The sequence below is a fragment of the Zingiber officinale genome, chromosome 2B, assembly GCF_018446385.1.
Source record: "Zingiber officinale cultivar Zhangliang chromosome 2B, Zo_v1.1, whole genome shotgun sequence".
Classification (NCBI taxonomy): domain Eukaryota; kingdom Viridiplantae; phylum Streptophyta; class Magnoliopsida; order Zingiberales; family Zingiberaceae; genus Zingiber; species Zingiber officinale.
The window spans coordinates 1,554,028-1,567,743 of NC_055989.1; the positions used below are offsets into that span (position 1 = coordinate 1,554,028).

The 13,716-nt window shown below is 36.9% G+C and overlaps 2 protein-coding genes across 2 annotated transcripts; one reads left to right on the plus strand and one right to left on the minus strand.

Moving 5' to 3' along the window:
- Positions 1–479: 479 nt before the first annotated feature.
- On the plus strand, positions 480–1,736 carry LOC122048068 (casein kinase 1-like protein HD16; the record flags this gene model as incomplete). Its single annotated transcript, XM_042609677.1, has 1 exon — positions 480–1,736. A coding segment is annotated over one exon (1,257 nt), but the record flags the coding sequence as incomplete, so codon positions are not given.
- A 121-nt stretch (positions 1,737–1,857) lies between these two features.
- Positions 1,858–9,242, minus strand: LOC122044998 (RING finger and transmembrane domain-containing protein 2-like). The gene is made up of 8 exons (XM_042605038.1): positions 8,359–9,242; positions 7,677–7,753; positions 7,155–7,323; positions 5,296–5,384; positions 4,382–4,546; positions 4,181–4,255; positions 2,787–2,890; positions 1,858–2,409 (listed from the first exon to the last, which is right to left on the minus strand). Exons 1-8 carry the CDS (start codon positions 9,014–9,016, stop codon positions 2,304–2,306), a joined length of 1,443 nt encoding a protein of 480 aa, XP_042460972.1. The 5' UTR covers positions 9,017–9,242; the 3' UTR covers positions 1,858–2,303.
- Between the last annotated feature and the right edge of the window lie 4,474 nt (positions 9,243–13,716).

The window sequence follows — 13,716 nt, forward strand, 5'->3', positions numbered from 1 at the left end:
CCAAGTCAGAAAATGTATCTTTTTCTCCAGACATGTGATTGCTGCAGCCTGTATCCAAATACCATACATGTTGTTGTGTTTTTTCTTTCTCATGACACACCATCAAAAGAGACACTTCTTCTTCTTCTGCAAAGTTAGTCTGATCTCCATTTTGCCTTTTCAAATTAGTATAACATTCTGATCTATAATGGCCATACCTATGACATCGGTAACATTCAACATTGGACTTGTCTATTGACTTTGTTCTATTCGTCGTTGAATAATGACCTCCACGCCCTCCTTTTTGAAAATAATTCTCTTGATGTTGATTGTGTTGTTGGTTTCCACGATCGTTGTTATTTCTACCTCCTCTTCCTCGACCTCTGCCTCTTCCTCGTCCTCTATCACTTCTATAATTTGTAGAGTGATTTTCTGATAAAGCCTTCAATGCTTGCTCCTCTATTATCATGACATAATAATCCCCTTGCCGACCCTTGTAATGGAATAACAACTCACACACAATGTCTGTGGAAATGGTCGCATGTATTGCAATCGAAGCAATCTCCATATTGGAGAAGACACATTCAAAAGGTTATGTGCATGGGGATGTGAAGCCTGAAAATTTTTTACTCGGACCTCCTGGGACTTCTGAAGAAAAGAAATTGTTTCTTGTTGATCTTGGCTTAGCCACTAAATGGAAGGATAGTTCAACAAATTCACATGTTGAATATGATCAACGGCCAGATGTTTTCAGGGGGACTGTGCGCTATGCTAGTGCTCATGCTCACCTTGGGAGGACAGCAAGCAGAAGAGATGATTTAGAATCCCTTGCTTATACACTTGTCTTTCTTCTCCGTGGTCGTCTACCTTGGCAAGGCTATCAGGGTGAAAATAAAGGTTTCCTCGTCTGCAAAAAGAAGATGGCTACATCTCCAGAGTCTCTTTGTTGCTTTTTCCCACAACCTTTCAAGCAGTTCGTTGAGTATGTGGTTAACTTGAAGTTTGATGAAGAACCTAACTATGCAAAGTGCATCTCTCTTTTTGATGGCATAGTAGGTCCTAATCCAGATATTAGGCCAATTAACACTGATGGAGCTCAAAAGCTTATATATCAGGTAGGCCAAAAAAGAGGTCGTCTAATGATGGAAGAAGAAGTTGATGAACAGCCCAAAAAGAAGATTAGAATGGGGTTGCCTGCAAATCAATGGATTAGTGTTTATAATGCACGACGACCTATGAAACAGAGGTACCATTATAATGTTGCTGATATGAGGCTTGCACAACATATCGAGAAGGGGAATGAAGATGGTTTATTCATCAGTTGTGTGGCTTCTTCTAACAATCTTTGGGCCCTGATCATGGATGCAGGCACTGGCTTCACTGCTCAGGTTTATGAGCTATCTACAAACTTTCTTCACAAGGAATGGATAATGGAACAATGGGAGAAAAATTATTATATTAGCGCACTAGCAGGGACAAACAATGGCAGCTCCTTGGTGGTTATGTCCAAAGGTACTCTATATGCGCAGCAATCATACAAAGTGAGTGAGTCATTTCCTTTCAAGTGGATACATAAAAAGTGGAGGGAAGGTTTTTATGTTACTGCAATGGCAACTGCTGGCAATAGGTGGGCTGTCGTTATGTCTCGTAATGCTGGTTGCTCTGATACCACTGTTACTTTAGAGGAGGAGAAGAACGCAGAAACAGAATGGAAAAAACAACTTGATTTGATATCAAAAAACCAAACCTATATATAGGCTTTTACAATGAACCTATTCAACTCCACATTCAACCACGCAGCAAACGATTAAATCAAAAAACTCGGACAACACTAAAAACCCGGACAAACTTTTATCTACAGAAGACTCGGACAAAAACTTATCAACTCTTAACATCTATTATATAATTTTTGCATTACCTCTCACACATGCTCAATTTTTATTTGCCATCTTGGGCTATTTAGCATGAGCACATCTGGTAACATTACATGCTTGTAACACATCATTTGAAGCTACAGATTTGCACAATCCTCTTATTTACAAATTAAACATTTTTTATGCTCAGATACATGCTGAAAATATTCTATGGCCACTGAAGGCGAGGCAAAATACCATGTATAATGCTGACAAATAGGCATATATATTCATCACAACAATATCGACATGAGCTGCAGCGAGAGATAGAGCTGTATCGAATGTATCAGCAGCAGGAAACAGGCCTGACAGGTTACAGTTAGAACATCTGCATCGCATCTGAGGAACCTGCCAATAGTATCCCGGGAGATGAGTACCCGACAGTGTTAGTGAATCCTGCTGATGCCTGAACTAGAAAAGTTGGAAGAATAGGCTGGTAGATCCATCCGCAAATGACCGGAGATCTGCTGTTTTAACCAGAGCCCTGCACAATGGACATGTCCGTTCTCTCTCGAACCTGAGAATGATGCAAATGTAATTATTAGAAGTGCATTGGGAGAGGACGTGTTCCTTGTTAGTAGCTAAGAGAAAAATACTGCATTAACAAGGAAAACATTTGGGAAGCAAAGTTGCTATTAACTTATCCAACTGCAGTTGCATTTGTGATAGCAAAAAATTCTGTCAATGGTGTCTGGAACTTCAATTAGCAAGGTCATACACATTGAGTTTGCACATAAAATATAATGTTCAGTTGAATTCTATCAGCCAAGTCAACTCATAAATAAAAATAATAATAATAAATGGCAATGCAATTCTGAGAGATGTCTACATTACAGAATATGAAGCACAGGGCAGGCATGAAAGGATACAAAATGAACAGACGAGAGAGTTTACCATTCAGAGACACAGTCCTCACAGAAAATGTGTTTACATTGAAGTGAGATAGGAGCATGCATTTTCTCTTGGCAAATGGTGCAAAGATCACCAGCTGCAACTACCTGCATCAATTCCATGACATGAGAATATATCAAAATTTTCATTGTCTTCAGATCACAATGAAATTCTTATGTGACTTTATAGTTAATAATTCAAGTATTTAAGGATAGACACAAATGCAAATTTTTTAACAAACTGATGTCTCAGCGACAGGATGTAATTTATGGTTAAAGCACTAACCAAACTAGATATGGTCGTCTATGGCAGTTCAATGTTGTTTCAGTATATAACAGAAGTGCCTTAATTATTTTCTTGCTTGCAGGGTGGTTCTCATCCACTTCCCCTTTCTATTTAATGAAACTGGATTGCCCAAAATTGCTTAATGAGTTGTGTGAAAGGGTGTAAACGAGTTGAGCCGCTCGCGAGCTATTCGGGTCTCTGTTTGAACAAAAGTTCAATTAAGTTAACAAGCCGAGCTCGAACCTGATTTCAAGTTCGAAAACAATATCGAGCCAAGCTCGAGCTTAATAATATTTGGTTCGTGAGCTCGCAAACATGTTCGTTTAGAGGCTTGCGAACATGTCCGTTAAGAGGCTCGTTTATATATATATATATATATATATATATATATATATCTTAATAATTATAATAACTAAATATCTTAAACGTACTCGAATCAAGCTCGTTTAACTTTTAAACGAGTTATTTTCAAACCGAGTTCGAGCCATTTGCGAGCTATTTAATTTCATTACAAACCGAGCTCAAGCTTAAGAATTAAAGCTTGAATCAAACTCGAGCCAAGCTTGAGCCTCTTGCTATTCGGCTCGGCACGACTCGATTACACCCCTATTTGTGTCATATTCTTATGCCCTAAAAAAGGAACGGCTTAAAACTCAGTATTCCAACTGGTAAAGGAAATGGAGTTCATGATTTTCCAATAAATTATCAACAAGTTATTAATCAATGTCTCTAATGAGGCACATGCAAAAAAAACCATTATCAGTATCCAATTCTTGCCTTTTTTTTCCATCTCATTTTTCACTTTGTTACTTTTCCTGTTTGATTTCCATCCTCTCTTGTTTTCTACTCTGAACAGAATGCAGCAGTAGCACTATAAATTCAACTCGATGGCAAGTTACCTAGGGTCCCGACTATTTGGGGCTTCGTACCTCAATCGAGTTGTATGGGTAAAGGAGCTAAGCATTCAAGAAAATATCACTTAAACCAGGGTAAAACTGATCAAATATCTAATATATAGCAAAGCATTTGGCAAAGAATGCCCCACAAGAACACACACCAATCAGAATCAGATTATAATAGGTTTTCATATAGTACAAATACTAAAATTTTACCTGCTCTGTAGTTGCATAAGAACCATAATATATTTTTTGTGATAGGGCTTTCAATGCAGCAAAAAATGATTGAATCTGCAAAAAGAGAATAAACAATATGGTATTGTTTCTAAACAAAAGTGAAGAGTAATTGTTGGATTTATAAAAAAGTACCAAATTCAGCAGACGAGATACTAATTTCATAAAAGAAGAACAACATACTTTCTCAATGACTGAAGTCAACTTGAAAGTCAGGTATAGCCCTGTAGTGAGGGATGAGAACAGGCTCCCATATTCCTTGTTCAGGAAGAACCGGTACCAAACAGGTGTTGGCAAGAGAGAGCGGTATAGTAGCAGGAAGTATTCAACAAGCGTTAACAATTTCCCCTGAAAAGAAATAAAGAAACAATTAATGTTGTGCTTCACCTAAAGCTGATGTGCATCTTGAGCTAAATACATCTACGACGTTACTTAATCACCAAATACTGTATCAAGCTTAGCAATTTCACATAATTACAAACTTGGATTGAATATTCATGTACAACTATTAGATTATCAAATATATTCCTATGTATGCATAGAAAGGAGATCATACAAGAGGTAACTAATAACAAGCCTTGGCATATTTATAGTCTCATGTTGTGGATGACTATCTCAAGGCCAAAGTATGCTTTTCCACACCAATACTTTATATGTTCAGATGATAACTCAACATGATCCTCACAGTTTGTGTTAAAGGTACTAACGAGATTTGTTACTACAGATACTTCCAGTAATGACGCAGAGAATGGCACTAGTACACCTAAGAAGACTTGCAGAGAGGATACTAGTATTCAGAAGTTGGAACTAAGTTCGAAGTCAATAAGAAAGACAACTTTATTCAACTTTGTTTCCAAATTCACAATAAATGATATAAAGATCCATACGAAGTGGAACAGTCAAACCACACTTCAAGTTACAAAGCAGCTCTACTTTGAACACCATTCAAATAATAACAGTTAATACCATTAATATTCTTCTAGAGATTATTTGTCACTTGTTAGCATGGTATCTTATCTAAATATGTACAAGCTACTTGAAGAAAAATTATAGACATATTTAAGAAGAACAATTTCAAACGAAACATGCTGGATTACCTGCTTTCGATAGTTATGCCCTCTACTATTTTTGTAGCAGATCAACAGCAAACACTTAAGAACCATGGCTACCTGACGCATTAAAATATCTGAAATGTGTGCAACAGGTCAAGATAAGCTATCACTCCAGGTGATAATTTAAAGCAAATGTTCACTACCCAATAGATCTCTGAAACTTAACAAGAAATCAGTAAAGGAATAATTAAATCTTGAAAAATACCAATGAATAAAAATCAAAATTTAAAAAATTGATTGCCCTTAATTTTTTTTTCATAGTGAATGCATGTATTCCTAGGCATTAAGGTTCTCTTTAATAATGAAAAGTATAAAAGTTGAGAGAAAATATGTTTGCAATTTGTAATTATAACAAAAACACTTTATATGTAAGACTCCTAGAACACCTACTAACTAAATACCGCATCAGGAACTAAACCAATAACCATATAACTATAATTTTTATAATTCTAACTCAAATAAAAAAGTTACAAATCTCTAGTATTTTTATTTACATAAAATAGAAAATATCTCGTGGGGGCAAAAAGAAAAAGAACTTGAGATATTTGACAAAGAAAAAGAACTAAGATATTTGACAAAGAAGAGGATAACACAACACTAATACAACAATTGAGGAACTCTGCTGATGTAATGCCTTAGATTGATCTTCAAAAAGTTGAAGGCTTGCCGAAATTATGATTTCATCTAATTTTCACGTGGATACAATTTTCTATGGTACAATCTACTCTCATACCTCTCTAAAGTTTCAATAAGATTTTGATGTTAGCGAAGATGGAGGGACAATAGAAAAAGGAGAGAGATTAAGATTCCAATATCTACTCTTATGGTGAGGTAGTTGAGAGAAAAAGATATTGCAAGTGAGATTAAGACTAAATAATCTTTACAAATGCATCTAATAGGGAGTGATAAAAGCATTGTGGGCATAAGTGAGATTAAGGTTTTAACATTGTCTAAGAGGGAATAAATATTGGAAACAGGCTGAGTTTGGTCAATTTTCTCCAGAAGTAACAAAGACACTATAAATCATATATACAAAATGAACTAAAGATGAACATTTATGGTGAAAGTCAAATCATGAGTTTGTTGTACTTACTTGAAGCAAAGAACTTTATTTTTTTCAGGTATTTGTATTTTTAATCGAGCCGATATTGATTTGATTCTTTTTTTTCCTAGTTTTCGCTAATTGTTTAAGTGGGCCTCTTCTTTTAAGGGCACAACTGGAACACTAGCCTTAAGACTAAACTTTTTTTTTTTTTTTTTCATATTTCCCTAGTGGGATTGGGCTACTAAGCCTAAACTTTAGATCAAGTTTGGGCCTGTTTGATAGCTGCGTACCAAGGTGCTAATACAAAGACATGGAGAGAAGGGGGCATAGCAAGGAGCATAGGGCACTCCGTCACATCAAACTCTCAACTTCCACCTAAGACATTTGGAAGAAAACCTCAAACCTTGTTTAACCCACTAAAATACTATGACACCAAGTTGAGAGGAAAACTTGTGTATGGTGGTGTTGTATTGGGTATTAAGAGATAACAATAACACCATATATGCAAGGCTCAAATATAACACCCAATAACTATATAATGGATGTTCAACTTAAATCATAACCATGTAACTATCAGTTACAACAACTCTGACAAAAACAAATACAATATTGAGATAGATTTGCATGACTAAAGAAACTGGTACAGTGGAAGCAAGTTAATGTATATGGCATCTTAAAAAAAGTTTACATTGTTGAAAAGTAGAAAATTTGATCAGAGTAAATTAGTCTATTATGTAACAAGGATGAAGTTTCATCCAATTCATAACACTAGGAACATAGAAATCAGTGTTGCATATACCATTGACCACGATGATAAAGATGGCGTGCCAAAATGGTGGTATCTCTCTCGGGGGTAGCATGATCAGTGGGTACAGAAGATCATCATTCCTGTACCACCAGTATACTCCGAATATATGAATTATGAAGATGAAGGTAATCCCAAAAAGAACATATATTTTTCTCTCACCCTGCACAAACCAAAATCAGAACATCTAGTTCATTGCAGAAAATTCTTCATATGAAAAAAATCCAGATATAAGCAATATACTCAAAAAGTGAAACTTGACAAAAGATTTTCATTATATCCAATGTTCAATTCTCCCTTAGTTAGGCTTCCTAATTATCATCTATATTCCAAAATTACTGGAGGCAACCAAACATTCCAAGTACCAATATAGATCTAGAAACAAAGCTTGGATAAATACGCACTTTAATTTTCTCATGGAACACTATTAATCTATTATCTATCATTAATTTGCATGTGGCCACAGTAGATTGTTAGTTCAAAGAGCGTCATAACAGTGGGATCAGGTATATATACCTTTAAAGCAGTCTGTTTTCTCAGAATATCATTAGACTTGAACATCACTGCAGCAATCCAAATAGTTACGAAGAAACCTGTCAGGTTGCACAAAGGTAAAATATCGTATAGGAGAAAAACATAAAATATATGGTCTTTTCAGTCAGTCTAACAGACATGACAAGCCTATTTGAAGAAGGTTTATTTTATAAGGATTTGATACTACGGTAATAGATTACTACAGTTCACAGCTTGTAAATATTGGACACATACTCCGATAAAAGATGACGTTGTAGAACACTCCGAGTGAGCAGGTAACTTGCTGAATGGAAAATCGATGAGCAAGAAGGCATCATCTTGTGTACCCAAACTATCATACGCTTTGTCCAAATACATCAGCTTAAGGCATGGAGTGTTGATATTTGATAGGGATGATAAATCAACTCAATGAAACAAACAAAAAAGACAGAGAATGATCGAAATTACTATCACTCCTGATATAATCCAAAGAATCCCCTGGAAACCAATCAATACTATCACATAAGCATAACCGCATGGCACCTCTTTCACAAGTTTTATTAAATTTTAGAAGATAGCACGTGAGCTTATGAAATGAATCAGCTCATGCAGAGATTGAACTCATGGACATCACAGTGGAGAAAAAAAAATTGGAAGAACGGATGTTGATACTTGATAGTCATACCTTGCAAGTGCTGTCTGATGAAAACCACCAAGAGCAATAGCGAGAATGGTAGTATCTGTTCGATCCACCTTGCTATTTGCTGTATATCATATCTCTGATACACAGAGTCTCTACTAGTGCCTCCAGTGGCGTTCGCCTCTCCATCCACACTCCTACCACCGGCGGACGAGAACGACGCCGGCGATGAAGATGCTGATGAAGCCGACTCACCAACTTCATCGCCACTCCCTTCACCTCCTACTTGTCTTCCCGGTGAGGAAGAAATGGACTCAATGGGAGAACCAGGCCCACCGGAACCCCCGTCTGTCCCAGTTCCCGCAGCAGGAGGCAGCGGCACGCTCGTCCCCGCCCGCAGACTCTCCTGATCTCCCGCTCCAATGATTCGAATCGCCACCTCACCCTCGCTGCCGATAGATGCCGCAGGCACACCGGTGGTCCGTCCGGAATCACGGCCTATCAACGCGGACGCCTCCGAGCTCGCCTCCTCCGCATGACCCGCCGTCGTGCGCAAAATCCCCAAGTGCTCCAACGCATCCGAAAGCCGCGCGCGGATGAAATTGGAGGGAGTGAGCTGTAGACTGTACCTCCTCGACGAGCTGTCGCTGGGAGAAGCGGACCGGCTACGTTGGGATCCCAAACTTCCGCCGGAGGACTCCATCGGCGATCAAATTGGAGCAGTAAAACCTCAAAACAAAACTTCGATGACTGAGTCTGATCGACGGCAAGAGGGTGAAAGAGAAACCTTCAACGATCTCGATCGAGATCGAAGGAGGAAGACGATGGTAGATGATCTTTCAAACGTAGAAGATGCGTGAGGATCGGGTCTCAGCAGGTGACATCTCCCTTTTTTTATTCTTTTTCTTCCAATTTACACGAACATTTCGACAACGAGGTACGAATTTAGGTACGAGAAGTTACAGTCTGAGAGAGCGTCGGCAGATTTTTTTTTTTTATTGCCTTGCCTCATTTAACCGAATATTTCGTTAATAGAGAAAATTACATTTTACCCCTTGTAGTTTTCAAATATCGTCCCTTTGCTCTCTCCTATTGTTTTAAAAGAAATTTTATATAGTTTTTTGGAAAAAAAAACATTCTACCCGATAAATATTTTTAAAAATGACCCTATAATTTTTATAATCAAATTAGAAATGAAGAAATATTTTTATTCTGTTATACATTCTAGTCACATGGATTCAATGCAGAGACTTTAAGACACGTGTTTATCTATCAGAGTGGGCAATGGATAAATAAAATAAATATGTATAGAAAAAAATATAAATGGAAAGAAATCTTTTTCTCTGCCTGTTTATTTATCTTTGATTGAAAAAAGTTAATATATGCGTGTAATTTTTTATAATTAAAAAGGATATATATATCATTTTTGGGTATATGACATAATTTTATGAGTTAGAAATGGTACATTTATTATTTTTTTGGTATATATAGTGCAATTTTATCGATGGAAATGGATACATACGTCTTGTTTTCCATCCGCGACTTTCAATTTAATTTTGAGGTGATCGATTTTAGCTCCAAAATTATCCGTTGATGGATTATGTTTCTCTTCCTTCTTAAAAGTTTAATGAAGTAAATGACATAAATATTTTTACCGTGGAAACTTTTTCTTAGTTTTGTTTTTCATTCTCCCAAGTAAACAGAGCATCTGTTTATCTAAAGGAGGAGACAATGAATGGATGAAATAAATCTAGGAGCATGAGAAGATAATGGAAAGGGAAATAAATCTCTTCCTCTACATGCTTATTTACCTTGGTCCTTGTCCCCGGGGCCATGGTGCCGTAGTAGGACATCCAGGTTGTTTCACAGGCACCCGCGGTTCAAATCCCAGCTACGACGTATTTGTAGGAATTTTTCCTCCAAATGGGGGGCGTAATCAAAGGATGCTGGGCTTCTGCATTGGTCACCGCGTGCGCTTCCCGATTTACCCTGGTGGCCGGTGGAAACTTCCGTGGGACCGGGCCGATCACCCCAGAGATAGTCATTGAGGCTAACTGAGATTATCATTTTTTTTTTGTTTACCTTGGTCCTTGATTGAGGAAGGTGGGTACATGCTGTAACTGAAAAATGATAGATGTGTCATTTTTTTATATGCAGTGTAATTTTGTAAATGAAAGAATACATGCGTCATTTTTTTTTATCCGTTGTTTTTTGTCTGATTTTAAAATGATTGATTTTAACTCCCAAATTATCTACTGATAAATTGTATTTCTCTTCCCTCTTAAAATTTTAGCATAGTAAAGGATAACAAACTTTTTCATTACTAAAATTTTTTTTAGTTTTACTTTTCATTCTCCCAAATAAATAGAACAATAAATTTTTCATTCAAAACTTAAAACTTGTAAGTAATACGTCAATCGAGTTTGAACTACTATAAAAGTTGGGCTTATGGACTATCAAACTATTTGCACTTTCGGATTTATCTGAAGAACGCATTAAAGGAGAGGGTCATCCACCTATAAGATTAGTCGAGTTACTAAGTATGGATAGTTCGAATCTTCTATCCCGAAATTTCTTTGTTCTCGTGTCGCCTTGTCGATCGGACGGACCAGATTACATCTCAATGATGTCTTGCACATCACGAGGATACTGCACACATCTTAAGAATGTCATGATACCTTAAAATATAATTTGATTCATTCGATCGACAGGAAATATGGGGACAGAAAAATTTGAGGAGAGAGGATTCGAACTGCAATTATCAAAGGAAAAAAAGGGACTTTCAAAGCTAAATTAATAAGAAAAAACTTCATATTTTTTAAAATAGAGTTGGTCTTAAAATTCATTTTTAAAAAATAGAATATCATAAAGAGTTTGGTGGGGTCAAGAAAGAGATAAAGGAAGGAATGAATGAATGAAAAGACAAATAGCATCATTTTTGCGGTTGCATGAAGCAAAGCAAGCCATCACATTGCAAGCTTGGAAGACATCTTTCTCGCCATCATTTGCTTGATTCTGTTGTTTTGCCTTCTTTTTTTTTAATGTTTATGCTCTTCTTGATAAATTATCTAGTTTGTCATATTATGATCGATTGAATAACTTGTTATTTATTCAAAGAGAAACTTATAAAGTAGATATCAAATAATTGGCTCTCCAATATTTTATTCATAATTAAGGGTTAAGTACTGAAAATAAATAGACACATCAACTAGTCGAATATGAAATGGAGGCGTTCAATTAAAATTGAATTAGATTTAAATCTAACGATAGGTAGAGAAATAAGAATTACTTTAATTCAAATTGAAATTTATTTGAAATTGATTTGATTAAATTATAATCGAGTTTAAATCAATTCGATTGATTTAAAATGAATTAAAATATTTTTAAAAACTTTAGTTTTTTTATATTTTCCTTCTCTTTTCTTCCTATGTAACAGTCATCCCACCGCGCAGCCATCCATTTTCTTTTTCCATCCTTCCTCTTCTTCCCCATTTCTTCTCCCTTTCTCTTCTCCAACGGCAACAAGCAGAGCAGCAGTCCTCCCCTTTTCTATCTTGTTTTAGTTTTGTTTACATGGCGAGAACAAGTCGGTTTTGCCTTTTCTTGCTTTTTTGCGTCATTGTCGAGTCCGTTGGGAGACTGTTAAGCGAGCAACCCTTTTTCCCTTTTGTCCAACCATCATAAGGAGGTAGTTTAACAAACTACCTAACTAATTTAGAGGTGATCAATTAGGCTCTATAAAATTTTCTTATCGACCACTTGATAAATCAAAAAGTACTTATAGCTGACAGTTAATCATTCATTAAACAAAATTTATTCATTAATTTACAGAGCCGTAACTTACATGAGGTCAGAGCGGCAATCGCCTCAGGGCCCAGCCCAATGAATGACTCATTTTTTTAATTATATTGAAAAAAATGAGAGACATGGATCCTAAATGGCCATTAAAACTATTCTCACGACTCCGAGGTACACATCGACGCACGCTCTTCTTTGCATGCGATTTCTTCTCAGATGTTCTTTCTACCAAGGCACGGATCCACGAAACAAGAGTTAATCATAATCTTCTTCTTCGACCATCTTCTTTGTCTTGCAACACTTGGCACTAATTGTAACCTACTCGTGCAACAAGGATCGTTTGTGCGACCTAATTGCGTCGATTCTCGCAGTGGCTATCTCACTCGACGCGGGCTGGCGATTGACCTTTGCTCGCGTGATCTAATTGAGTAGCACAGGGTTGTCGCACGCTACCTCAGTCGCTTGTGCGAATTTGCGACCTAATTACATGGTGGTTACTACTTGTCGTCTTGCTACTACCTGCAGCCACCGCATTGGTCTCAGTGTTACAGGATATACTAACTGGACTATCAATGTTATCGATTGAAAAGAAATAGTTCAACGAGTAGTGTTTATATAATTATTTTAAATATTTATTAACTTTTTATTGATGTAATATATTTACTTTTAGTTTATTTATATATTTAGTATATGTTATTTGTAAATTGAACTTTATTATTATTTACTGTAATAAAAGAGTATTTTTTTTAGTATGTGCTTCAGGTCCCGTTGAATAAAATAATTCGTTGAAACTATAATTCAATCCTTAGATGTATGAAAAATTGAGAAAGTGTTTTATCACTGTATCGTTGCCTCGAGCCCAACAAAAGAAACAATTGTTTAGTCAATTGGAGGAAACTATATGGTATATATTTATGTTAATAGATTGGTTAATAAATAATTATTTGATTGTAATAGTCAATATGGTAATAGTTCAACACGGATCCTTTGGACCCGTGCTCCCCTATTCCCCCAGACCACAAAACTCGTATAAAAAGATGAATCACGTGTAAATGCAGAAACACGACGGAGACCTAACCTCATCTCTCGCAATCTGACACCTCCACCGACATACCTGAGAGTGGTGCGTCGTGTCCTCTCGCGCTCCTCCTGTGACCTCCCTAAGCAAAACCCAGAGATCCGCCGGCGACGACCCAGTTCTCGCACCACGCAAAAAACGCAGAAATGCGACGGAGCCCTAACCTCACCTCTCACGATCCGACACCTCCACCGGCATCCCTGAGAGCGATGCGTTGTGTCCTCTCACGCTCCTCCTTTGACCTCCCTAAGCAAAACCCAGCGATTCGCCGACGATGACCTAGTTCTCCTACTCCTCTGAGCCCTCGCCTTGTCTCAAAATCCTTGACCTCTGCCGTCGTTAGGGCTAATTTGCGGTACTATTTCACCCTAATTTCATTCTCAGATTTGTGAGTCTATAGTTTCATATTGAAGTTCTAGCTTATTGTCTTCTGCTTCAAGGTTAACTCAAATATCAGGTTTTGGTACTTCCGTTGTTAACTTTGGGTAAACAACCTCCCTTGTCAACGTAATCTTAAGAACTTAGAT

Bases quoted from the DNA above. Each gene is read 5' to 3' on its own strand.
- LOC122044998 (XM_042605038.1), bottom strand. From the start codon at position 9,016: ATGGAGTCCTCCGGCGGAAGTTTGGGATCCCAACGTAGCCGGTCCGCT. The intron at 7,324-7,676 runs GTATATATACCT...TGGTTTGTGCAG, and splicing joins GAAAACAGACTGCTTTAAAG to GGTGAGAGAAAAATATATGT. The intron at 5,385-7,154 runs GTATATGCAACA...CACACATTTCAG, and splicing joins CTTTATCATCGTGGTCAATG to ATATTTTAATGCGTCAGGTA.